Here is a 27,943-nt window from a genome sequence, read left to right as displayed (position 1 = left end):
AAACTTGAATTACTTCGTAGAATCACAGAATCATGATCAAGGAATAACTTCTCCGGTGTATGATTGTAAATATTAAATTGAAGTTTATTTTGTATTTTATATTAGATCACCCAACTTTCAAAGTATAAGTCCGAATGAAAATGAAATACTTCGGATATTACTGCTGATTGTTCGATTGTGAAATCATAAATAATTATTATTATACATAGAATCACGACCCCCATGCAGTACAGCAGAAAGTAAACTAAATTGTTAATTGCATTCAATACAGTAATGGAGTAATAATGTTTCACGTGTATTATACCTACTTTCTACTACTTACTTTTACACGTGGCGTTATTTTTTAAATCAGACAGGATTTCAAGGTTGTATTTTTGTTTCTCAATCTCATTATCCCTCTCAAGCAGTTCAGTCACCTTCTTCTTTGGAAATGAATTTTTCAAAAATTATCGGTCAAAGTTTTTCAATGAATAACGTAACTTGAAATGAGGTATAAAAAGAATTCTCACTATGTTCGTTTTGGTTCTGAGTAATAAATTCATAACGAGAAATATTCAATAAGAATGTGTTATAAAAATCACTTATTCTTCTTCAAATTTCAAACAAAACATTACCTTTTTCATCACGCTTTTTTATTAATTTTTAACCCAATAATCATTTTGTCCGTCACATTTGTAACATTTTTATTATTTATTTAAATTAGAATTTTGTCTAGTTTTCCACCGAATAAGATGATTTTTTGTTTTTCTTCGCTGCATAATAAATGTATTTCAAACGATCCCATTTTCAAAGACATTTCGATAAAGTGAAATAAAATTTACACCAACTCTGCAAGCGGCGTCTGAATATCGTGTAGCATGCCAGCCTGTTATTTACTCTAGAATGTGAATTTGCTCATGACATATGGTTTAAAAACCGTGAGCCGGGGCAAACGAGCAACGGGGTCGATATACATATATTTGCTTTGGGTGTCATCATCAGTTCGTGTACGACGTACACGCGGAGACAGCGATTCTCGCACGGTTAATTTTTCGCCCGAGTCGTTTACGTTGGCAGTGCCGAATCCGCCCGCAGCGCCACCGCCGGCTGGGCGTAAACCCGTTTCAATTTTACTGGGATCTGTTCGCTTTACGAAGAACGAGCAGGTTTCGCGGCCGGCCGCCGATGGCGCTGCGGGCGGATTCGGCACTGCCAACGTAAACGACTCGGGCGAAAAATTAACCGTGTCAGAATCACTGTGTCCGTGTGTACCTAGATGTGTACACAGGTCGAAAAAATGAAAAAAAAAAGGTACACGTTATCCCCGGAGTAATTTAATACCGGCGTAGATATCGGATGCTTCACGGATGCGCGTATAAGCATCGTACACACCCGCATCTTCGGCGAGATTACCTCAAAGCCTGCAGCCTCCATTGCTGGCTCCTGTGGGTCAAAGGCATCTACTGGCAGGCAGCCTCGGCTAATTCAACGTGGATGTTGACGACATGTCGCGACTCGTTTATTCTGTCAGACCTTGCGACACCCCCTCGATACGTTTAATTGCCCAAAAATTGATCCTCGCGCGCTTGACGCACCAGTTTCGACGTATTTTTAAAGTTCTCCGCACGTGTCTCGCGATGCCTAACTAATTGTAAGCACAGCCGTGAACCGCGTCGGGTTTCAAAATCTTTCGACAATCTTATAGGTGTATACCTAATACGTGCAGCAGCTGCGCTCTTTAACGCCAAAGTTCATGGGATCTTCGGACACCTGAAGCTGACCGGTTTTTGGCCGCCTGCGTTACCGACGGTCGGTATATTTCACCCCATTAGGTATAGGCCGGTGTCCGGTATTTAGTTGGGTTGTCGTTGCGCTATCAAAACCGCATGAATATTTATGACCTTAGAGATTATCTGCATCTGAACAAAATGAACTTCACCGGGCCGTAATGACTTTTTTCTTCATAGTTTGATTATTCACTGGCGAGCATTATTTCATTTGTTTTTTGTTGTTTTTATTTCAGTATGCTGGACACCAATTTCGTTTTTGACCGTATTCATACTTATTAGCGAGCTGTAGTTTCTTTTCCTCATTATAGATTTCACTCGGTCACAGGATGTTGGTACGGAATTCTACAGCGTTGAAATTCTTTTCAAGACTTTGATCGATCGAGTTAAATTAAAAAAACGAATACCCTTGCTTAAAGACAATCGAACGAGGAAGGTAAAGTCAAGTACAATTAACTTTGCTTCCCGAATGTTAGTTCAAAAGCTCAAGTCTTGAATGCCATAAATATTTGGTTTCCAATTAATCTGATTGGTACGGAAAAATGAAAAGATTCCGTGACAAGTTTCGCATTTTCACGAAAAAAGCTTGGACGGGATTTCGAGGACGCCTCCGTGTGAACACTTGTTTTTTACATACATCTTTTATCAGCACACTCTTTCAAAGTGTTCTAGGCTTTCGAGAAATCAGAAAAAATTCAGGGTTTCTTCTCAAAGCGTTGACTACACTATCAAAAATTTGTTAGACTCAAAAGTTTGGAAAGTATTGTTCTTAAAAATTAATATTTAGAAAATGACCGTTCCCCACAAGACCCTGCAGTGTTCACGCGGAGGGAGGGTCAAGTGTAAATTTTCTCAGTTTCTACCCAAAATCTAAAACCTTCCGAAAATTAGATAATTTTACCAAACTGCAGCGCACAAGTTGCGTCCAGAGCAGCGGTCAATAAACTCGAGCGGCTTTGCGTTCATCATTTACGAAACATCGAGAGCCCGAAGCGACTCTGTATTGGCGTGGGAAGGTGATTCTGGTGTCGGTGAGAAAGGGAGAAAGAACGGTAAGAGAATAAGGATGGAGGGGCAGGCAGCTCGAGAGGATTTCAGTGTCCATCGCCTGCATGTGTGGAGTAGTCTTGGGGTCTTAAGGCGTAACGTATTTAATTTTCCTCCCGCCAATAAGGCCCTCGAGATCAACAAGAGTTTCGATTTCTCGAAAGCGTACATTAAAGAAATTCAATTGCTCCTCGAGGAGACGCTCTACCATAATTACACCCGTGTGTGGATGTGTACGTGTATGCCAATTTATTTATCCACAGGGTAACGCCACCTCTTTCTCACTCTCTCTCTCTCTCTCTCTCTCTCTCTCTATTAGCTTTGACTCATTTCTTCGCATATGCGTTAAAATCACCGAAGTGACGTCACGACGCCTCAAGGAGAGCCGAAACGGATTCGCTAATGAAGGACCCAACCTGACGTGTGTCTGCTCGCATACCGAGTCCACCGATCGGTTAGTTCGTATTCCTCGGCTAGCCGAAATTCGAGAATTATCCACCCCGGGGTCGCCTCCAGCATCCTTTTGCATCACAATGAGTCCGAGTAGCCCTAATTGACGGGGTTCGGGGTGCCGGTAACGACTTTGCATGCGCGTACGCAAGATGTACCGCCTAGTTCACGATGCGAGCTGTTAGGTACCACCGGGATCCGAAAACTTGACATCTGTCACTCACCCGATAGCTTTTTTTACTCACGGCTTGTTGGACGCGTAACGGAAGACCTGAAAATTTCATTTCCGACCTATGTAAAATTTGAAAGAAATATTCGAACCAAATTACAATTATAATATATATATATGTATCTTTCAATGGCGGTTTTTGTATCCGAAGCACGGACATTTTTTCCGCGATTCGTTTGCATTAAATTTCTTCGCGTCATCGTATAATAATATTACATCGTTATCAACAATTTCCCCCTGTATTAAAGTATATTCTGCAGTATTTCTGGGTATAGTTGTAATGCTATTCGCATTGTCGCGTATAAATAATAATAATAACAACACTAATAACAATAAAATACAGTAAATGATTGGAACGAGGCGCATCGCGTTGGTATATTTATGTACCTACATACTTATATGTATATGCAACGTTACCAGCAAGCGGCGAATTGTTATTCATTGTTCCTCCATCAACGACCATCAATCATTTGTCAATGTGTATAGGTGTATATGTATATGTATTATATGTGTAATAAAATACCGACCGCGTTCACATTAAAACACGCCTCGACTCGTCTCGACGAAAGTTTAGCCTCTGCAAAATATCTGCATGCCCCTTAGTCGAATATAGTATGCATGTAACCTATCTGCCAAACGGCCCGTTGATACAGGAATCGTGAAAATATTTCATCTTCCGGAATAGAAATTAAGCTGCTAGATTTTCGGGTGCATAATGCCGATCGTCGTGATAATTATATCAACACATGTTATCGCCTCGAGTTATGTACCAGCTATATAATTTAATATTATTATTATTGTTATAATTATTATCGTCACGTGTTATACAAGTTTCGCATACGTCCGGATAATATGTATGATAATAAGAGCGGTCGTCTGTTCGTTTAATTAATAAAAAAGCAAAAAGAATGGAATAAACAACAACTGTTAAACGTAAGACGTTGGCAAAATATAATATAGTTACAGGACCACTTATATTATTACATGTGAATTCGACTGCAAGGTTTTTTCTCATCCTTAAACCCCAACGGTATAATAGAAACTACGGACGATGAGCGCATAAAATATTAATTAATCAAGTTAGTTTTATAAAATAAACACGTAGTTCGAGATTATGAATTTTTTAACTTTCTCCAGCCAAGCAAACCATATTATACAACCTTTTTATACACAAATATATAAATTCCGCAATAAACTTCCGGCTGATTTGACAGATTCGTCATCCGTGATTCAACGAATCCTCCGTGCAAATCGCTTCACGGAGTGATTATTTAGCGGAGAGAAAACAAAACGTGCGAATACGGAGAGGATTAAAATTACGGAGTGTATGTTGGGAATTCGAGGCGATCGGCGAGGCTGCCGATCTTTTCCACTCGGCGAAATCTTGTCGCCGTCGACTCTCGATCCTCGGTTTCATTTCACGATCCCACGTCTTGTTTCTGCAGCCACTGCAGCCGTTACAAATATACCGGCGAACGCCGAACGACTCGACGCCCCGTTTCGTACTCTTAAATGAATCTGATTGACGGTGACGTCATCGGGCCAGGACAGTTGCGTCGAAAACAGATACATAATTCAGTGCTGACTCTCTTTCTCTCTCGCCGTATGTAATATTTTACGATTTACAGCCGAGCACCTGGAATCGAGAGAGACGGATTTTTACACGTGAATTATAATCAAGCCGGAGCAGCAGCCAGATGTAAAAACTGAAATTTTACAATTTTCGAACTTTATATATTTTTTTTAGGATCGCTAGGATTTTCACATAACTCGCCGATTTAGTTTTCATTTTTCACCATATTGACAAATTCATGAAAGAACAGTTATATAGTTAAGAATATTATTCTACTGTGCTAAAACATGAATTAATATTAATTTTGAACGTATAACGTACTTTGTACTTCATATTTTGAACATAAAAGTTGTATATAGAGATGTTTAGAAAAGTACTTTCCGTATTGAGAATAATTTCTTTCTTACTCCGAAACACCTTAAATGGTTTTTGGATGTGGTATCTTTTTAACCATAAATTTAACGATATATTTCGATCCGTTTTCAGCGTATATTTTTCCTCTCATCTCTCTTTCGTTCAAGTATTCTACGAGATTTTATGTACAAGATTCCTACATTTCACCGCGATTCAATAAATTCAAATTATCGCTCAAATCAGAGCTGTCATTTACGATGTTCATTGGCGAAAGAGAATGTATATATAATATTGCAGTTGAGTCTATAATTGAAAATTCATTGACCCGAATAAATCCACTTGTTTGAATCAAGTGAGACGAGGCTGAATGAAATAAATGCGATCAATTGTTCACAGTATGAACATATTATGACTTCGGAATGACACGTGAAATTTTAGCAGAAGAAATAATAGGTGGTGAAAATTTTTATACAAGTTTAGACAATAAGTGATTATCTGAGAAAATTTTATTCAAAACAAGCAAACTTCACACCAATTTTTCACGCGAATCGATGTAGTTTTACGCGAATGCGTTATGGACTTGGATTTATGCAAGCGGACTGCGTATTTAGGGCCGAAAACGATATTTAATTTCGGGACTGTTTCTCAGAACTTAAAGATTTTATACGTAAAAGAAAGAAAAATATGTCAACTGTAGTAGGTATAGGTAATAATTTAAGGGAAACAGTACGGCTGATTTTTTTCAAAATTCAAACAACTCGCGAATGACCATATTTCCAGCTTTTCCCGCCATACATTGAAACGAAAATTGCATGTCTTCTAAACAAAATGATTCGAAAAAAATTTCCACAACGAAGAGTACCTTAAATTAAAATTTAAATTTGGCTATTTCAGAGTTTTGTAGATTAGTAGAAAATCAAGTGAACCGGTCCCCTTAAAAGGAGTCAGTTTTTACCGGCCGCGTTAAATATCCTTCATTGTTGCCTTTTCTCAGAGCCAACTACGCATCACCGATGCGAAAGTGCCGGAGTCGGTGAAATTGTGCATACAATGCGGAATACAAATATCCAAAAATAAAAAAAAATTCTCTCACACAACGAATTCTACAACCAAATTATCATTTCTTGCAAAAACGTATTTCCTGGAGTTATTTTCGCACGATACCAAAAAGTTTTTGAATAGTTTTATTCGGTATTGCATTTATAATTGCGCTGACTGCAGTATTTTCGCATCCGTGCTGCGCAGGCTTGGATAATAGTGAAAACAAGTGACATTATACTCGGTCGGTAAGTACTGACTGTAGCATCCCCTTAACCGATTACACGTTTTCACGACGAGGATCTTACGCTGACCACGTTTTCTCTGCAAGGATAAAGAAAAAACGAAAAAGAAAAGAAGAAAGAAGCACAGCGTAGGAACCCACGCAAGCAGCTCGAATGGTGTTGCCGTAATCGATGCTAAAAGCTCAAGGACCGTTATCCGCGAGTTAATTCTCGCTTCATATCGAAACTGTAAGAAAAGGTCAGTATATGTAAAAACTGCCGGTAGTATAGAAGCGGCCTCGCATACAAAGGTTGAAAACACATCGTAAACGCAGGCGTCACGTATATGCGTGTAATAAAACACAGGCAGTACAACATCCGCTCTGCAGATCCGAGTCTCAAGTTTAAACGCGAATCCCAAGATTATGAAACCAGCCACCTCGGCTCACTTAATACTTTCAGTATCGAGATATTACAACTATTTTATCGCCATCTATCCATCATTACATTTGTGGCTCGATGTGCTTGCTGAAATTTCATTCAAACACATTCGCAAGGCTGCGATAATTATTTACAACAATTTCTCTTGTTCTGTTTTATTTTTCAACTTTTTCATCGAGACACGAAATAATGAAAAATCTCACATAAAAGAGAAATCGGTATCCCCGAATATCGGATACGTGCATTGCTTTTGTTTCTTGTGACGTATATTATATGAATCTAACATTGTAACATATACATGTATCTATTATACTGCACAAGAATATTACGAAATATAAACATATTTTCCAAAAGATTATCGCAATTTGAAGGTACAGTTGAGACTTGAATTCATAGATTGTGTGTATAATAAGACTGTACAGTATAAATCCTGCAAGTTATTTGTACATCAAGAAGGTGAGAATTACTTATCTGAATTGCAATGCCCAATGTTTACGTATTACTTTAACGTATCGGACAAAAAAAAAAAAAAACTGCTAATTAAACGGAACGCGGGTAAAGGTATAAAAATAAATGAAACACATTTGCAGTATATTTTGTAATAATAAAATGTATTAAATAGGTAGTGTATTCTTGGCAATACTTATCAAACTAAATGTTTTGTGGTACATGAGACGTGCTTTAATATGAAAACAAGAGAAGAGAAATACGTATATTGTTGAGGAAAAAAAAATTCAAAAAAAAAAAAAACAAACAAAAATGAAATACCGTACAAAGAAAAATGTCTGGAATCAAACTCTTCAATCGCCCTCGAATTTCATCATTTTCATCTCCCGAACTCGAGTCGCTTTTGATAAATTTGCTCCAGTCACTTGGATTGTTTATTTTTTTATTTTTATTTTTTTTTTTGGTTTTTTTTTTCTTTAATAATTATTTTTCTTTTCTTTAAATTATTATTATTATTGTGGTCCCATTGTTAATATTTGGTCGAAATCGTCAGGATCACGGTTGAAAAAAAAAAAAAAAAAAAAATCAAAAAATGAAAATATAAATTGAAAAAAATATCCATACGAAATGATAATAATCCTATCGGCATTGTAATAATGACAAATTTTTTTTGTTTCATTCTGTTGCTGGAATATATCGAAAAATCATATGCAACCGTGGAAACGATAATTATACATAATAAATTAATTCGGTAATTCAATTAAACAATTTTATGAATAATACACTGTATATGCGCGCGTGTGTGTGTATGTATAATATATATGCATATATACCCGTGTCGCAAACGATTTCGGACCTGTCAGTCTATCAATTGGCTCCCAGTACGTATTGTGAAAAAATATACTTGCATATACGACGCTTTGTGTAAAATAACGTGGTTGCTATTTGTCGTTAAACCTGTTTTCGTTACTGTTTTCTCATTTTATTTTTTCTCAATTTCACTTAATCGCCTTCCAATCGTTCCCGCGTGAATGAACTATCACAAAGAAAAAACAAAGAAAGAAGCATGTTGTTTTTCTTTTTTTTTTTTCCTTTCCAACTACGCGAAAACAAACATATACATGAGTTTGTATGCTGCATATTTATTGTACAGATATACCATTTCTCAATTTCTTTTTATTGTTCTATCTAGCTAAAGTAATCTCTTTGATAATGTTTTTACTTCATGTACACTGCACGCCAAACGAAAGTTTTTTAATTCATAACTATAATAACAATAATGATAATAATAATGATAATGTTAATAGTAATAATAATAATAATAATAATAATAATGATGATGATGCAATAATGACGTATAATAATTGAGAGCCAAAGGATTGACCTGCATTTGTTTTTATGTAAATCTGAGAAGAATGCAGTATAAAATACTGTATAAATATATAAATACGTTTGAAAAAATAAATATATTAAATTAAAAAAGACATACACATAAAGAATATTATAATAATGGTCAAGTCTATAACAGAAACCCACAGGCGCGCGAGCTAAGCCAAAAGTTCCGTTCCCCGGTTTTCTATATTCGCAAATTACACATACGGATTTCTTATTCTTTATATTATATATGCAAGTACCAATAAATCAAGAAATCGCGGCCACTTTACAACACAAGCGGCATATATATATATATATATATGCGGGTATATTATTAATAAATATCATTTGATTTTAATCCCCACGAGAATGGTAATAATAGTAGTAATATTAATAATGATAATAATAATATTAACGATAGTTAATAATAATAATTATACCAAAGGACCGATCAAATTTTTCCTATCATAGTTTACGTTAAATTTGTCGTCGACCAGACTTTTTCTTTCAATTATATTAATGAACTTCTGAGGAAGAATAAAAATATCATTAGTGTATATCGATTTTCAGCTGCAACCTATTATACTTATTAAAAAATGTAACTGACGACGAAGCGAAGAAAACTCAACAAAAATAATATATATAATATGTATAATATATACATATATATATATATATATATATATATGTGTGTGTGTGTGTCTGCGTGCGTGTGTGTAAGAAAAATCATCTCGTCACATACAGCTTTCGTATAATATATGTAAGTATCCTTATTTGTGAATCCATAATTGCGTGGGAAAATTTTAATAGTCATTTGAGTCAAATATTTGTTGAACTTTGGTTGAAGGCCGTTGTTGTTGTTATCAACTGATTTTATGCGCAACAACGTTACGGTTTAAAAAGCAAAAAAATTAAGGAAGAGAAAAATATACAATTGTGCGTATTGTATTTCTTTATTTTTTTGTTTTTTTGTTTTTAAATAATAAAAATAAAGAGAAGGAAAATTTATAAAACGTGTATTACACACGACTTACGCAGTTATAGTGCTCAGGCATGCATGCATAAAACTGTCATTTAAAACTGACGTTGCTACGATAATATTAACAGTAATAACAACAATCATCATCATCGTCGTCGTCGTCGTCATCGTAATCGTAATCGTAATAATGTAATATCATCGATCAGAGGGTATATTTATTTATTAATTTGGATAACTAAACGCCGGTTGTGCGACGGAGGTTTTATTTTTTCTTTCGCTTTGTTTTTTTTTTTTTCAGCTCACAAGAAGGCACAATCGTTAAAATATAATATAACGTGTGTGTGTGTGTGTGTGTGTGTGTGTATTTATATATATATATATATATATATACATATATATATATTACAAATAATAACTTAAATTAGAAACTGTGTTTCAAGTCTGGAACAAACTAATGATATTTTCAACTATTCTATTATAAGGTTCTCCCCCCCCCCCCTCCCCCCCCCCCCCCTTCTCCCATGAAAATCGTCGCGGTGATTCGGGACTTTGCTCGCGGGCCAGTGTTGGATTTTCCTGGGGCCATGTTTTACAAAAATTAGTTGTGCGAGTACACTTTCGTAATATATATAATATAATATAATATAATATAATATAATATAATATATGTGTATTTTCTATATATTTTTCTCTATTTTTTTTTTTTTTTTTATCAATTCTCGTCGTTACCTTCTTCTTCATCGTGAGCAAAGAAAAAAAAAAGAAGTAATTCGTGTTCGACAACCCCCCCCCCCCCCAAATACGTGAACATAATATCACTCGAAAACGTAACGTCGAAGAAAGAAGAAGAAGTACATGTATGATGCGGACGACGATGGAAAGAAGATAGAGAAAAAGAAATAGAAAATATTGAAAGAAAAAAGAAACAGATATATGAAAACGTGGTAAAAAAAATTAAATAATATTAAATAATAATAGATAATAATGATAATAATATTTCTAGCGATAATTATTAGTTATTGATAATAGGCATTTGCTATTATTCAATTGTTGGTAATATAATGAGCGCGTAATAGCGCCGAAAAACTGAAACTGCATAATAATAATAATGATAATAATATTAATAATAATAATATGTAGGATAAATTATTATCATTATTTTTTTAAATTTGTATTTGCCATTCTCGGTAATCATTCGGTAAAGTATCAAACTGTCGTATATATGTTCTGTGCGTAACTGAAGCGCGTTGCATAATTTCGATAAATTAGGGAAAAACTATACAAAGAGAATTGAAAAAAGAATCGAATCAAAGTTATCAGTTATCGCGACAGTTTACTTTTTGCTTTTCTTGTTGTTACTTCTTCCGACGACGTTTCATGTAAATAATAATATTATTCATAATAATGATAATCATTAATATTAATAATAATTACGATATGATAATTATAATAATAATAATAATCATGATAATAATAAACTAAATCTATAATAACACTTTTTTTTTTTCAAATATAAATTAAACGAAAACATTGTTGGCTTGTTTGTTGGTTTTTTTTGTTTTTTTTTGTTTTTTTGTTTTTTTTGTTTTTTTGTTTTTTTTTAAGTCTAAGAAGTATGTACAAAATGTATTCGATTTTCAAAAACCACGTCATCATTTAGGCACTTTTAACGGTGTTGGCTTTCAAACGGCAAACGGTATGGTCAAGATATTAGAGATAATAATGTTATTTTTTCGGCCAGGCGAGTCTCCATACTACATCAAGTAACATGCTTTGTTTTTTCCGTTTTCTTGGTTTACAAAAATCGCCTTAGCCACAAAAAACCAGCGACCGCTTAATATCCCAAATTCAATTCCTTCCCGCGTGTCACGTAAGAATAACCAATTAAACACCAATCGCGTGTTCATTATAGAATCATCTTTTTTTTTTCTCCCTTTTCATTTTAATATAGTAAATTAGTAATATTTCTATTGCAATAGTTACATATCACATAGTTTGCGGGAAAGAACAATGTTAATATATAAAATATTTTGCCATCTTCGTCTCAATCATCAACTTTTTTTTTTATATATATATATATATTTTTTTTTTTTTCATCATTCGTTCTTCCGATTCGCATAATCGATAGATAATATTTGTAGTCGCTGTGATTTTACAATATATAATTTATAAGATATTTTTACTCACTATAAAATATTTTCGAACAAGAATTTTGCCGATAATCAAAATTTCGAAAATCTCCATTTCGCGGAGAAATCGCAACGGTTTGTCGTTCCAGATAACTTTGTATATAATGCTCGAAAAACCATTTCCTTGGATCTGTTGTTTAAGTCACATTTAATAAATCTCTATACGCGTATAAAATTTTAAATTACCAATTTTTCTTTTTTTTTTGTTCTCTCTACGTCAGTTTGCGATTCTTGCTCACTTTCTTTCTTTCTTTCTTTCTTTCTTTCTTTCTTTCTATCTATCCGTCTGTCTGTCTATCCTTCTTTCGTCACTTCTTTTATATCAATGGAAGACAATATAATATATGTATGTATATCGGTTATACTCCACTTTCGCAAATTCTCATATAATATTTGATTTTTAATTTGAGTGTGTTTTTGTGTGCATATATATATATATATATATATATATATATATATATATATATATTGCACATACAATCGCACTTTCTCTCTCCGTAACTCTGTCTCACTCACACTCTGTTCTCATCTTCTTTCCCTTTCACGCCAGCTTTCACTATCTTTCTCTCTATCTCAGAATCATTACCTCTCTTTCTCTCTTACTCTCTTTCACCGCCTGTCAGACACAAACACGAACATACCATATTTCATCTTTACTTTATCACTCGCACGTTCATTAACTTTCCCCTAACTTTTAGTATTTATTACAGATAAACGTAGTATCGTATGCTCAACGTATACAATATAATAATAGATATAAGGAGAAGGAAAAAAGATTATAAGTTTAACAACTATATAACGAAAGTTTAAGGATTATCCTTGCTGGCGCGTGTGCATGTGTGAACATGTATGTATATACATGTGTGTGTACATGCATATTGCAGCGTCATACCTGCTCCGAGGCTTTTATCGTTATTTTCAAGAAACGGAATGAAACGGCGCCAACATAATTATACCCAGTAGATATAGGATACACGAAGAAATTCACAGCTACGTATAGATAATACGCTACTTTCCAATCACTTTCGGTAAAGAAAAACACCGTATTTACAATAAGCTATTAGGCGATACTCCGATTGAAAATTAAAATTTATAGTAATAAATAAAGAGAAGCTACAAGGAAAAAATAAAAAATAAAACATTCGATGAAAAAAAAAAAGAAAAAAAAGTTACCTCAAATCTATTTGACAACAACAATTCCCTCGCACGTCCGTATTTCATTCCTACTCTTTTCGCGATTTGCCTCAGACTATATATCTCTCTTAATTAAACTAGACTATTATACGCGTATTATTATATTTAAAAATGTAAAAATTTCGTTACATACAACAGGTTTTTTTTTTTTTTCATCTACTTTGAAATACAATCAAAGACGTTGGTAAAACAGAAAATATAAACAAAGAATTTGACAGAGAAAGAGTGAAAAAAAAAAAAAAAAAAAAACTACCAATCACGTTGGTCTTAAAAATCTGTACGCATATCACGCTTGTTTGATTTTTTTTGACTGTTTTTCTTTTTATTATTATTTAAAATGAAAAATAAAGAGCAATAACATTGAAGAAATATCCCCTGTCCCCTCCATTTTTTTTTTTTTTTTTGCCTCTTATCGAAATTGCGAAAACACACAAATACACACGCTCGCATCGTTCAATTAATATGTATAATGTGTGTGTATGCATATGTAGGTTTGTGCATAAACAGCTACGCTACGTGGTACGATTTTGTAAAAAAATGAATCTTTTTTTCTTCTCAATCATCGTCGCCTCTTCCACACCCAACAACCACACGCTTGCATTTTCACTCACTCACTCACTCACTCACTCACTCACTCACTCACACCCCCTCCTCCGTGAACATTCACACATACTCGAATATATACCTATATACATAGATGCCTCTTAGTAGTTTAATTGTAAACCTCTTTAAAAGTCTTTTTGCAATGTCAGAGAATTGGAAAAGCCGGCGTAACGAGACGAAACGACACGCGTAACGTAGGGCGCGAGGTTACGCAAAATGCGAAACGGAGGCGCGTGGTAAGCGCGATCAAATATTATAAACTTTACACGATTACGCATACTAATGATAATTATAGCAATAATAATAATAATAATAATATTAATAATAATAATAATAATAATAGTAATAGTAATAATAATAAATGATAGTAATAAGATATCGACCGATCGATGTTACACAAACGTGCGTGCTATTACAGCGTTTTGGACCGCGGGTGAAAAGCCGATTCGGCGGTAAGAAAATAAAACTAAAATAAAAAAATAATAAAAGAAAAAAAAAAAAAGAAAAAAAAAAGAAAGAAAGAAAATTACGTATCATAATATTCGTGAAGAAATTCGTATAACGAGAAAGAAAAAAAAAAAAAAAGAAAAAAAAACAATATTAGTAATAATCACGTAACTCGGTTCAAACACGTTTTATTCCCCGTTGTAAAAGACTCGCTCGCCGTTTATACCCGACGGTGATGAGAAAAAAAGAAAAAAAAAATGATCCTCGTTATATATTTTATATCTTCAAATGTTCAAAATCAGTTATCGGATTGCTGATTCTGTTGAATACCGGTAGTCTGGACTCGGCGTTCGGCGACAACGGCGATGGCGTCCTTGGCGCTGGATCCTCGACGATTGGACTCGGTCCCTGTGGGCTCGGGCTGTGTCTCGTCAGGATGGTGAAGTCCTGGCCGAAGCTGAACGGCGTCGGAGCGTCGTCGTTGAAGAAACTTGCCATCGAATTGGTCGGCGATTGGCTAAGACTGGACGACGGCGATACCGAGTCGGCCGTGCTTCCCAGGGAGAAAGTCGGGCTCAGGTTTAGCGGTTTCGGCCGCGTTCCGATCACCGATGCCTGGTGATGGTGGTGCTGATGCTGGTGCTGGTGGTTCGGCACCCTCTGGCACGCCGGTGAACCGATGCTCATTGAACTCGACCTCATTATCGACGAGTTGTACGCGCCCAGCGACGTGGATCTTATAAGTTGCTGCTGTTGTTGTTGCTGCTGTTGCTGTTGCTGCTGCTGTTGCTGTTGTTGCTGCTGCTGCTGCTGCTGCTGCTGCTGTTGCTGCTGTTGCTGATGGTGGTTGGCGGCGATTTGTTCGAGGATCGTCGCCGAGTTCAGACTCGCGTTACTGCTACCGATTATGGGACTGAGGCCCATTATGTTCGGCTGTGCCTGACCCAGCTGGGCGCTGACTTTTTGGTTGTGGATGCGTGCCTCCTCGAAATTGTGTATGAAGTGACACCTGGGACCGTAGGGACAGAAACCTATGGTGTGGAAGGTCCGGCATAGTTCCGTCTTGTACTTCGGATGACGGGCGAGGTTTCTAAGCTCCGAATAACCGTGGGCGAACTGACATTTGTCACCGTACTTACAGGCACCGCTTTCCTCAAACGGTCTGCACAACTCAGTCTTGTAACGCGACGTTGGTTCGCTGACGCTTCGGTCCAACTTGCGGTGCTGTTCTATCAGCGTTACCAAGGACGCGTAGCTACGTCTCAACGGCGTGTGAGCCGACACTGGCTCCTTGGATTTCGCTGGCGTGGCGTTCTGGAATCAAACGGAATAAGGGGAACGTCAAAATGGTTCGTCGCTGTTTTTTTTTTTTGTTATTAATGTCATTATTATATATTATTGTTATCCAGACACACCTTCGATCAACCCCCCACCCCCCTCCCCAATGATCGATTTTACTGAAATCTGTTTATAATTTTACGTTAAGGAAGAACTTTTATTATACTCTTCGTTTTATATTTATGTGCCTGATATGTTTTTTATTAATGCACGGATTGCCAGAGAAGCACGAGTCGCAAGTATCGAGTCATAGGTTTAGAATCTCTTTATTGTGGTAAAAGAGTAAAGAATTGCTGAATTTGTGACGGAAAAACGAGGTTTATTAATACCGCGGGAGAGTAGTTTTGCAGAAAAAAAACCGCGGCACTTCTTTACGGCACTTCAAAAAATTGTTTTGGAAAAAAAAAGTCAGTATTTGAAGTTGTAATTTTGCATTTTGTAAATATCTAGATAAATAGGCAATATATGAAAAAATCACAAGATACTTATTTCACTGTAAATTGAATTTTATAAAAAAGATCTTCTCAGCCTTTTTTCATATATGTTATATTTTGGGAGATTTTTGGGAATTTTTTATTATTACGTGTTAATTTTATTATGTGTTCGTACAGAAAGTCGCATAACGGAATATATATCGTAACAAATTGCGGCGTTTCGATTTATCAAATGTGTAAAAAAATATATATCAGGCCGAGGTTTGCAGCGTTATTGTAATGACGCATTTTTCTTTGGACTTGAAATTTAGTAAACTGTAAACAAGCTCAGATTTTGTAGATACAATTTCCAACATTTTGATAAGTTAACGTTACCAACTTTAGCCTCGTACATAAATATGTATAGTTGCAAATTAAAACGTACGTATGCAGCTGTGTAAAAATGTTATTTTTCTCCGGCCTAGGCGTAATGAAAAAATTGCAATCACAGCCGGAAATCGACATTAGAAAATGTTGGTAACATTCATTTACAATTTTTAAGAATCGTTCATGAAATACAATAAAAACATCATGCAAATGCGGTATTAAAAGGAAAAAGAAAGACCTCGAAGGACCGTCCGAAGCCACAACAACTTTTCTTCCATGATTTATAATATGCTACCGATAATGAAGCTTCTAAGGCGTTGAATTTCAATCCGGACTGAAACACTAAACTTTCCGGGAGCAGAGCTATAAAGAGGAATAGTGGGAGACCCGCTTAGGATCATAAACCATTTTTATGGTTTTGGGACCTACCAATTTTTTGGACCCACCCATATACGTAAGTATATATCGTATCCTTTTGCTCGCCTCGGTCACGGGTATTATATAGCATCCCGTATAATGGTGAACCCATTGTTTCAAAGCTTTGTCTCGAAAGGTAGGAACGAAGAAGGATAGATTTCACGAAGGGCCCGGCAAGAAGCAGCCATAGGTTCACCACGAGCAGAGCTTCTCCATCTTGAGACGAATTTTTCACGCTTATCCGACCTTACGCAATTGCCTGTTACGTGTTGAGTTTCGCAATAAAAAAAAAAATAAAAAATAAAAAAACAAAAAAAAAACAAAACAAAAAAAACCGTGTGCAAAGATAATTGTTTTTTGGTTTCTTTTCTTATACTTTGGTTTCTCATTCTTATACGCGTGCGCTTGTTTTCTTTTTGTTATTTTGCCAGCTGTTCGTAACTGTAATATCCAAACCTTTCTACTTCCCAATATAATATTTCGAATTTTATCTCGACTTGTTTTTCTTTTTTTTTTTTTTTTTTTTCTCCCCCACCGCAGAATATCGCGAAAGAAAAGAGATTGCGTAAAATTATATTACTCCTCGGCATTGTTGCCAACGGAAATCGAGACAAAGACGACGTCGGATCGCGGAGTAGGAGAGAAAACAAACATAAATAGATGTTACGTGAAGACGAAGGCGATAACTTGTTATCAGCGTTATCACGTTGTTTTCATATTTCAAAGAAGTTAAATATTTTATGCTACTACCACCGCTACTGCTGCTATAATATAATACATATGAATTTAAAAATAAAACTACGAAAGAGAGAGAGAGAGAGGGGGAATACCGTGAAAAAATGTGACCATAAATATATTTATATATATACATATCTTTGTTGCGTAAACGATGGCACGCTGCGTAATATGTGTATATATTAAATAAGTATCAATAATAGTAGACGTAAATAAATATCAAGTGTAATGACTGTACGATCGTGGTTATAATCTTGGTTTTCTCCTTATCGCAACGACTGTGGTATTTACTGTCATCGACAGACGGTGTGTGTTTCTTCATTTTCCTCCAGCCTTGTCTTTTCTTTCTCTCTTTCTTTCAATTTATTTCTTTTCACTTAAGAAAAATACAATACATTACGTTATTTGTTGTTTAAAAATATCCACATACACGCTGCAGAAATTTGATACGTATTTTATCACGCTTAATTGCAATTCTCGTAATATACAATGTACATATATATATATATTTTTATATACATATACAGACATTCGTTTTTATATATACAGATAATTATATTATATTTATACGTATAATGCGAATTTGTTTGCGTGAGCGAAATCAAAGACCATGATCGACCTTCACCACCGCCTCATCCGTATTATGATAATCGTACATGTTTTTCGACACTACTACATCCGGTAGCGAGGGATCAGCATCGTAGAAGAAGAGAAAATCTGAATCGCTTTCACGATTTCGATTTGAAATTTTCATTACCTACCGTGGCACGAAATATTTTCAAACTCCAGCTTTCGCTCGTGTGTACGACGTATGTTATATGCATCATATACACAGTTTTGCCGAAAACTTCAAAATAGAAAGTGTACCGCTAATAATAACGCACGCAATTGCACATCTCTACGCAAATAAAGTCACATCATAATGAAATAGTACAAAATTTCGTTAATTTCTTGCGCCGGAATTATAATTTTGCATGTTCCGGAAATATGGAATGTAAGTAAAAGAAAAAAAAAAAAAATCAAACGCATAGAATTCAACAAGATACACATTTATACGTTGTGAGTAATAGTGAAAGAGCTTGGACAAAATATTCCGTTGCTGCATACTTGAATGTTTTGTTCTACAACTTATATTCCGCATACAATGTTAAACATGACAATACGGTTGCCATCGTATCTCTGCAACATTATCATTGACTAAGAATTTTTAACCACGCGTACGCATACACACGTACACAACAAAATATACATAAACGCGTAAACATCCTTCAGCCCGCGAATGCCTGACTTTTCTCACGTGACCGTATAAATAAACTAAATAAGCAGCTTAAAACGTCGAGTGGAGAAAAAAAAAAAAAACAGAGGGAAAAAACCATGTAAACATATATCTCGGTATTAAAAGATTACCCGCGCAACGACAGCGGCGCGGCGGAAGGCATAATGAAAAAATTACCACACCGACTGTACTTCAGAACGAGGCTAACGGAAGGGCTGTTTATAATTGATACATACCACATATATTACGTGCAACGCATGCGCGTAAAAATATTCACACAGTTTTCGGCGGCAATAACATTTTAATAATAGAAGAATAAAAAAATGAAAAAAAAAAAAGGCTACAAGTGCCTGCAATCGAAAAAAGAGAGGAAGAAACGGTTCGTTCTTTGAATAGTTATTATTGTTATTATTGTTTTTTTTTTTTGTTTCAAACATGGCAGGTACAGCATTCTGTAATTTAGCTCTTCATTTATTGCAAGTCTTGAATTTGAAAAATAAAAAATTTGCGAAATTTATTATAAAAAAGGGTATTAAACATGGGTTTAATGTGTGTGTGTGTGTTTTTTTTCTTTAGCTTAGAGGAATCTGCCAATGGATGTGGAAATTTTTCGTAGGTACGGACGAATGTAAATTGCGAGGTGAGTGGAGGTACGTTCGTTTATACTTGGCGACTCGTCGCAGTCACGAAATAACGTCTCGTCCGAGTCTTGTGTCTCTGTGTGCGATAGCGTATTACATAAAATACAGGATTTTTCGGAACCGGTCTTAGAAACGCCGCCTATTACGAAATACACTAATAACATTCAACCGCTGAGCCGATGTTGCTGGTGCTGCTTTTCAACCGGCTTCTTTTATACAATCTCGGAATAATTCGAAACGTTATACAGTAACGTATATGCGATATATAACACCTGTTATACAATTATACTGTATACATGTTGACGTGACGCGTTAATTTAGCCGGCAACAACGAAAAAAAAAAAAAAAAAATTGACTCTCACGTGTATACCTTGGTAAATAAAATAATATTAGGGAATGAAAAAATTGAGAGAATTAAATTACCTCGATAATTGTTTTTACGACTCGAGTTTATTTATTATACGCAGGAATATTCATACGTATTCCTGCTGCGAATAACAATTCATTTGTTATCTTGTTATCCGGTAAACAATGCCGATGAAAGTTCTTCAATCTTACAACATACGACGACTGATTAATTAATCGGAGAGGAAGGGGTTTAAAATATCTCCGTACGTAGGTACAATCAAAGTTGTTATCTGTATAGATATCGATCAAAGTCGTTGACCCAAAGAGAATTGTAACAGGGAGAAGAAATTAATTTTGCTAAATAGCAGAGAAATTCATACATACATATTACATATGTAATTGTGTAATCGGGACAAAATATTATAATTTTGTACCAATTCTTTATCAACAATAATTCTCCATTACTATTGTTTGAATATTATAGAATGATTATATATGGATATATAATCGTAGATGGTGAATTTATTCGGTAATAATATAACAGTTTCAACAATAATAAAGTTTACAATAATACACGAGAGTAATAATTTTTCTTCCGACATGCTGTATGGTTTTTATAATTGGGTGAAAATAATAAGATCAAAAGAAAAGAGCACGTTTAGACAAACTACGTAAAACGGGATAACGAATCAATGTTGTTGTTTTTATCCACATTTTCACCACCCTGACAAAATTCACGTATCACTCGTAACCCATAATGCGAACGAGGCACGGTTGTGCTTAAAAGTTGGATCATTTCCGGAAATTACTACCGCAAAACCATTCGTACAACACGACACGTAGTATCCGGTTGGTCAAACTGTCGGGCTACTCACAGTTTACTGGGAATGTGTAGAATTACAGTGAACTTGAGAAGTTGTGTTGAAAAGACCGCGTGATCTGCGGAATTTCTGTTCATTACCACTCTCGTAATTCTGATTGTTGAAATGTTAGACATAATAATTATAACAGCCACCGCGGCTTATATTGTTAGCTGGTATTGCGAATTGTGAGAATTGCAAAGCGGAATTTTTTTTCTGTTTAATTTACGTATATATTTGTCGTATTTATTAAATTAACTTTTAATAAATAGTTACAAATCGACGGGAATAAGGTTAAACAAATATATACAGGTATTTCAGTTATCGTAATAATTTCAATAATTTGAATTCTCGTTTGAAACTTGACATAATTTTCTGGCGACTTTTTGATACAAACGCCCGTGAAATTTTCGCACGCATATTTTTCGCCTAAAGAGCCGCGCACTTGCTTGCGAAACAGAGAAAAAAGGAAAGAGAAAAAGAATTGCTGACATTGCCATTCCGATGACAAGATAATGAAGTAATAAAACGGAGGTACGTGAATGAACCAGAAAAAAAAGAGGTACGAAGAAAATACGAATTATTGGAACAACAAAAAAATAGAGAAAAAAAACAATTCAATTACTTCGGGATATATTTATGTACGTACGTAATTTATCTACAAAGGTGTGGCGCTACTTCGGTAAAATCACTATACGTGATCATTATTGTTATTATCATCATCGACATTGTTGTCAAGCGATCATAATTAGAACGGTTATTATTACAACAAAGTTCACGGGAAAAAAAAAAATAAAAAATCCATCTCTCAAACGCTGTTGCAACTGTTTTAGTTTCACTCTACTCAACCGGTTGCGGATATTCCATGCACGCCGTACACTGTATGTACATACATAGTTGTATCTGGAAAAAACAAATTCTGTTGCCAAATGGTGCAAAACAAAAGGAAAGAATGAACGGAAAACCAAAAAAAAAAAAAAAAACTTGATTAAACGGAATAAAAAAAAAAAAAAAAATTGGATATTTCCATTACTCAATTTGTTTTGTCCCAGTGTAAAACACGAATCTTGTTTTCCCCCTATCGATACATACCATCACGACAACAACAAGATTTCCCTTTGTCTCGAATTTATTACTATATATATACATATATCTTCACAGCTTGCAGTTGTCAGTCTCATATACATATAGCAGCACAGAATCGTTACACGAATGTGATTCAGGGCTTTCAATGCGCAATAATCTCGTCCGTTTCGCGACTTCCCTGAATCGTGAGTAGCGAGCAACGCCAACCAACCACATGTTGCGTTCAATGCGAGGCTGCAAAAATAATGCCTGCTCCTTTATACACGCGTCACATATATACCGTACATATGCATACGCAACGATCTCGAGGTTTACTCTCGATTTAAGTACGGTTGTTGGCTAGTTGGAAATAAAGAATGAAACGAAAAAGGAATGAAATAATAAAACAACAAAACAAAACTAAACAAAGAAGAAAGAAATAAAACTCTATTTATTACACTTTTGTAACGTACGGATGTATGCATATATACATGAATATATGCTTGCAAGTGTACGCAAGTCGCAACTAGCCGTGGCCTACAGAGTCGAAAGAACTTCCGCCCGCAATTCTACAGCTGTTTGTTATACGTATAAGTACATTGGTTTTGTACTTTATTATTTATACAATTGTTTGCCCGATCGCGTGGCCACTGTTTAACTTGTTTTTTTTTTGTGTTTTTTCTTCCCTCCTACCGTAAATTTGCCAGTCAAGTCGTCGCGGTACGTGAACGATTATCTTTACTATACAAAATTATGAATTAAAGAAGTTGCCGTCTTCCGTTCCGAAAAGTTTTCGATCACCAGCAAATTTTTACATCATAATAACAGTAGACTTATTCGAACAGATGTTCGATGTTCCAAGTTTTTGCTGCTAAACGTAACTTTCCGCGTTTCTTTCTCTAAGTCGTTCAGAAATTATCAGCAGTTTATTTATAAGAACAAAGTATGTTTAACGAATCAATTACCGCCGATACAATGTGATAGCAGTATTACTACGATTTTCCCTATATTCTGTGTGGAAAATCGATGTTTCGTGTTCCGTAGTAAAAGTTCTTTTCTGTAATCGCTAGTCTTATCTCTACGGTAAATTTGTACAGCGTAAACGAATGTGCGACAGAATTTGTTTTGTGAAACTGTAAGAACGAAATCCAGAACAGCTGGTAACAAATTTTGAATGTAAATTTTCGAAAATGACTCGAGACAAGCGATTCTTATTTATAAACACATCGTGGACGAAGGTCCTTCTCTTTGTCAGTTTCACGATGGGAAAATGTATAAAATGAACAAATTTAGAAATTAACCTAACGAAACGTGAGGGGAAAAATCATTATCGTACAATTTCCGAATAACTTTCAAGGAGTCAACTTCTGGAAATATACGAGCATGTTGAGTTCCTCACAGTTTACACTTAAATTTCAGTTAATCCTAAACACGCGAAGTAACTCGATTTTTTTTTTTTTTTTTCAACACTCGTTACGACTAGGCTTAATCAACATCAAGCAGGAATTGAGTATTTGAATGAAATTTTTTTCAATCGAAAAAATAAAAAATACGTCCAAAATATTTTTTTTCCAATCTACAAGAATGTGAAATAAAAAAATTTCATTCAAATACTCAATTCCATTCAACGATCCGACCGCATGAAAACGATTCGCTTCTAAAAATCCCTGGCGATTTCTAGCTTCTCGGTGTTTTTCCACCGATATTCTCCGTTTCAATCGTTTCCAGTTTTCGACGAACAACGAGAAACGGGACCGGATGTAAGTACATACATACATACATCGTAATAAAGAGTAAGAAAAGGGGAGCAAGGTGCACGGAAACCCTCCTTATTATTTCCCGGTCGGTCAGCAAGCAGCCCCTTCGCATCGTCGGGTTTCTTTTCTCCCGAAGAATATGGGAAAAGTTTTTACCTGACGCGACGGAACACGAATAGAAGGAGGACACAAAGGAACGCGTTTATGCGTTGCGTGTTTGCCTGTGTGCGTGTTTGTCGAGACGACGAGAGAGTAACAGGTCCGTTCGACACGTGCGCGGGTCGAAACCACGCCGGGAAAATAAGTAAATAGGAATGTTAGTTACTCAACGCGGGCTTGAAACGAATTCCGAAGCTGCCTGCGGAGACGAGCGACGACGCGAAGTGAGCCGGAGAAGCGAATCACGTTTGAAGTTGGTAAGGTTTCGATTCGTGACGATTCGTTCCGAGGTAAAACCGTGATTCCGCGATTTTGGAACTTTTTGAAATTCGGTAGGCCGTAACGAAGCGAAACGTTTTAAAGATAATAAAATAATGATTTTTTTCTCAGCCCTTCGTTACCGCGTAAAAGCGAGCGTTCTGGAGCCTGTATGTCCGATTGTTGTTCGTCGCAATCGGCTCATTGTTACGATTATCGTTGTTGATACTAGCAGACTAAATATAACATCGTAACGAGCTCTACGCGATTATATTATTACGACGCGTATCCCCGAGGATGAGTAAAACTGACGGAATTTTCTCGGTCTTTCTAGAGGCTTCCGATGTACACGTTATACACGCACACACGTATACGGTATATATTTACATCCCGCTCAGGGATAATCGCTCGGTTTATCGTCCCGACGATGACACGAGAGGGAAGAAAAGGAGCCAGCGACTACGTCGGTTTATTTTTCTACCTCAAGAAGAAGAAGAAGAAGAAGAAGAAAGCGAAGAAGAACAAGGAGTAAGAAAAAACGAGAAGAAAGGATGCTACGACCGCGCGTCGCGAGGAGAAGATGAGAATGCTCGTGTGTATGATTCGGGAATAAACATCGGCCCCCTTGGATAAAAACGACCGGCAGCAGCAGGATACGAAACACAAAGTGTATTCTCCTTTTGCCTTATCGCGTACAGAGAGAAGACCGTAAAATTGGCCGGTTACCCAATCAGATATTCGCCCATTTTTTCGCACATTTTTCCTCTTTAGCTTCGGTTGTAAATGCGGGTGAAAATCGGAATAGAAAAGCAGCGATCGCGATCGCTGTAATGAAAATACACACACACGGTAGCTATTAATAATCGACCGGATACCGCGCGATGGTTTGTCGAAACGTGATTCTGCCGCGTTGGTCGCGTCGAGAGAGTTTTCCAATTTTATTACGGAGTTTTCAGTAATTACAGCGCGTCGGCGATGCTCGGAGATAGCCACACCGCATCGCTTAGCGTAGGTCGGTTATTCCCGCATAGGGTACATTTACAACGTAAGTCGGGCAAATTAGGTTCAATCGCCAAAAATACAATAACAGTGTACATATATAAATATATATGTATGTATAATATTCGAGAAACGAGCGTTCGAGCTCCGCGATAAGCTTCGGGAGTTCACGGCCGGATCGTTCAGAGCTCATTGTCAATTGTCGGCCACGAAACACGAGGCTGAAGCTAGATCAGGCAGGCAAACGTTCCAAGAACGTTGGTTCGAACAAGGTATTGAAATACCTTCAAACCCTCCCCAATGCTTTCACAGCAATTGTATGAGGAACAGGCCCAAACTGCATTTTTGTGCATTTCCCAAAAGTTTCGACACGCTGGCTGTCCGCCGCTACCTTCAGTTTCATCCGCAAGACGCGCGTCTGTACCCGAATACCGCGAACCAACGGTCAATCATCGCGGATCGCAGTTTTCTCGATAGATAACTTGCGTCGTGTAGAAAATCCGTCCGCTCGGCGTTTTCGATAAAATGAGTCGGGGCTTCGGATGAGCGAAACGTTACGGATGATGCACGCAGCCGAGCGGTGAAACCTCCTTCAGAGAGGTGAAACCAAAGAGAGTGCGCGGCGTTGTTCGTGTATAAGGCAGTAGTCAGTCACTCGCTCCGAGGAGAGAGTTGTTCCTCGGTTAGTTGGTTGTTTCAGTCTTGTTTCAATTTACCCGCGCTCTCGCTCTCGCTCTACGGACTATTTTTCTTACCGCGCCCCGTGCGACGCTCTTTTGTTTTTATCCTCGCTGTCAGGGATACGATATTATCGCAGTTTCCTATTTTGCGTAAATAACACCCGATTTCTTTCTTTCTTTCTTTCTCACTCTTTCTCTTTCTTTCTTTCTTTCTCACTCTTTCTCTTTCTTTCTTTCTTTCGACCGTTGTTTCCCGTATTTTATAATATGCATAAAACGCTCACCTTGAACAGCAACTCGCTGCACTCGAACATCGAGTTATTACTCATCACGGCTGTGGACATATTGGTGGGAGTTTTTTTTTCGCTGCTTCAATATATATTCTCCTCTTCTCGGAATCTTCGGTTATTACTTATGATGCGGCGTCGATTTTATTGTACGTTTAAAAATATGAAAACCGAACTCAACAAATAAAATATACCTATATTAAACGTATATATTTTATATGAATATGATAACTTTTTATTAAAGACGAAATAAATGGTAAAAAGTTGACAACCGTACGTTTGTTTAAACTCAGTACACAAAAACTGCCACTTTAATATATGTTGGTATTTTCTTCTTATTTTCTTTCTCTCTCTCTCTCTTCCTCTCTCTCTCTCTGTAAGTTACATTTAAACACACCGGTTTAACCTCGATTCTCCACAAAATAATATATCCCGACGATGTTATTTTAACTTCTTGTATTATTGTTTAAAATTCTCTCTTTTATCTTCTTATTTCTCTTCTTTACGCGCTTGTTCTCGCCGTGTAGTTTTATTACGAGAATACACGTGCATACGAAGAGAACTATGTGAAATATATCATCTGATGAGATCGTGAATCGATAAAAACAACAACAACAACAACAACCCGTTTCAATACTCGAAACTTTCAGTGTTCTCACTGAGCGTGTGTTTATCTCCGTATAAGCGTGTGTGCGTGTAAGTTCGTCCGCGTATGTATCTATACATAAATATATATATATTTTCCTCCGAAAAAAAAAAAAAAACAACACCAACAACACCAACTTGGCACTTTTTTGGTTCTGATTTTATAAACTCGGCCGGTTATCGAGGGTGACTGGTTCTCGAGATCCGTCTCACGAAGCTACCGACAGCTTACTGAACTCCATTCGGAGCCGGCGGGAGAGGCTAGAGTCGAGAAAGGCGGCGACTCGGATCCCCCACCCCACCCCCCACCCCCCTCGCTACCCCCTCTCCGCCAGCAATCGTCGTCCTTCCACAGCCGCGCTCGTTTGTTTCCCCCGCTCGAAGCTCGGTCGATTGGTGGGGGGAAGAGTCGCGGCTACTCCGAACTTCTTTTATTTTTCTCCGTGACAAATTCGCCCGATTCCGATTTTCCCCGAATTTTTTTTTTCTTGTTCTCCACCACGCTGCGAAAATTCTCACATTTATCGTTAACATGGTCGGCAGTAATTTTGATGACGACAATTGAGGACGAGCGATGAACTAATCCAGGCGGTATGTACGTTTGAAATTGGAATTTTTCGCGGGTTTATAGGGTCTGAAGTTGGAATATTTCGAATGAACGTTGCATCGAAATTTCAACACATGCGATAGTGAAAAAGAGCGCAAGGTCGAGTTGGTCTAATATTAGTGGTCATTCTAATCATTGAGACTTTTGAAAATTGAGATATCTAACCATTCATATTTCGTTATTTTATTTTTAGCCGTTTGAAATATTGACCCTTCCAAGTTTTGACCCCCCTCCCCATTTTTTTTACCCCTATATTCACTATTTTCTAACCTGGGCTTTGTCCGTGTCTCTGATAGTCTAAATTCAGAGTTTCGACCAGATACAGCGGTATCTTCCACCACCATCTTGAATTTGTGAGGGAATTTGTTATTCTTAAATAATTTGCAGAGTTATAAGTTTTTTTTTTATTGAAACTCGTACCAACTAAACTTGTAGGGAACTTAATTGTCTACAACATTGGTCATAACAAATTTTTTGTCTACGATCGATATTATCCGACTTACAGCGTAAATTCAAGATGGCAGCCGAAATTACAGCAGAATCTGGTCGAAATTTTGGATTTCGATTTAAACCCCCCCCCCCAAGTGATTACAAGAAGAAAATAGTGCTATCGGAAAAATTAAAAATGCAGATGTTCTGTTTTGTACACAGCGATTGGGTTGTCTTGTTTTTACGTGTTCTTGAATGTGTCAGAATCAATCTAAGCGTCTGCAAAT

At 36.5% G+C, this 27,943-nt stretch overlaps 1 protein-coding gene across 1 annotated transcript; it reads right to left on the bottom strand.

Annotated features, from left to right (window-relative positions):
• Positions 1-7,970: 7,970 nt before the first annotated feature.
• On the bottom strand, positions 7,971-26,837 carry Tis11 (Tis11 zinc finger protein). Its single transcript, XM_046633591.2, has 2 exons — positions 25,973-26,837; positions 7,971-15,669 (listed from the first exon to the last, which is right to left on the bottom strand). Exons 1-2 carry the CDS (start codon positions 26,030-26,032, stop codon positions 14,632-14,634), a joined length of 1,098 nt encoding a protein of 365 aa, XP_046489547.1. The 5' UTR covers positions 26,033-26,837; the 3' UTR covers positions 7,971-14,631.
• Between the last annotated feature and the right edge of the window lie 1,106 nt (positions 26,838-27,943).

The sequence above is a fragment of the Neodiprion pinetum genome, chromosome 6 (genome assembly GCF_021155775.2).
Source record: "Neodiprion pinetum isolate iyNeoPine1 chromosome 6, iyNeoPine1.2, whole genome shotgun sequence".
Classification (NCBI taxonomy): domain Eukaryota; kingdom Metazoa; phylum Arthropoda; class Insecta; order Hymenoptera; family Diprionidae; genus Neodiprion; species Neodiprion pinetum.
This window is presented reverse-complemented; position numbering and strand designations above follow the sequence as displayed.

Bases quoted from the DNA above. Each gene is read 5' to 3' on its own strand.
- Tis11 (XM_046633591.2), bottom strand. From the start codon at position 26,032: ATGTCCACAGCCGTGATGAGTAATAACTCGATGTTCGAGTGCAGCGAG. The intron at 15,670-25,972 runs GTGAGCGTTTTA...GTTTGATTCCAG, and splicing joins GCAGCGAGTTGCTGTTCAAG to AACGCCACGCCAGCGAAATC.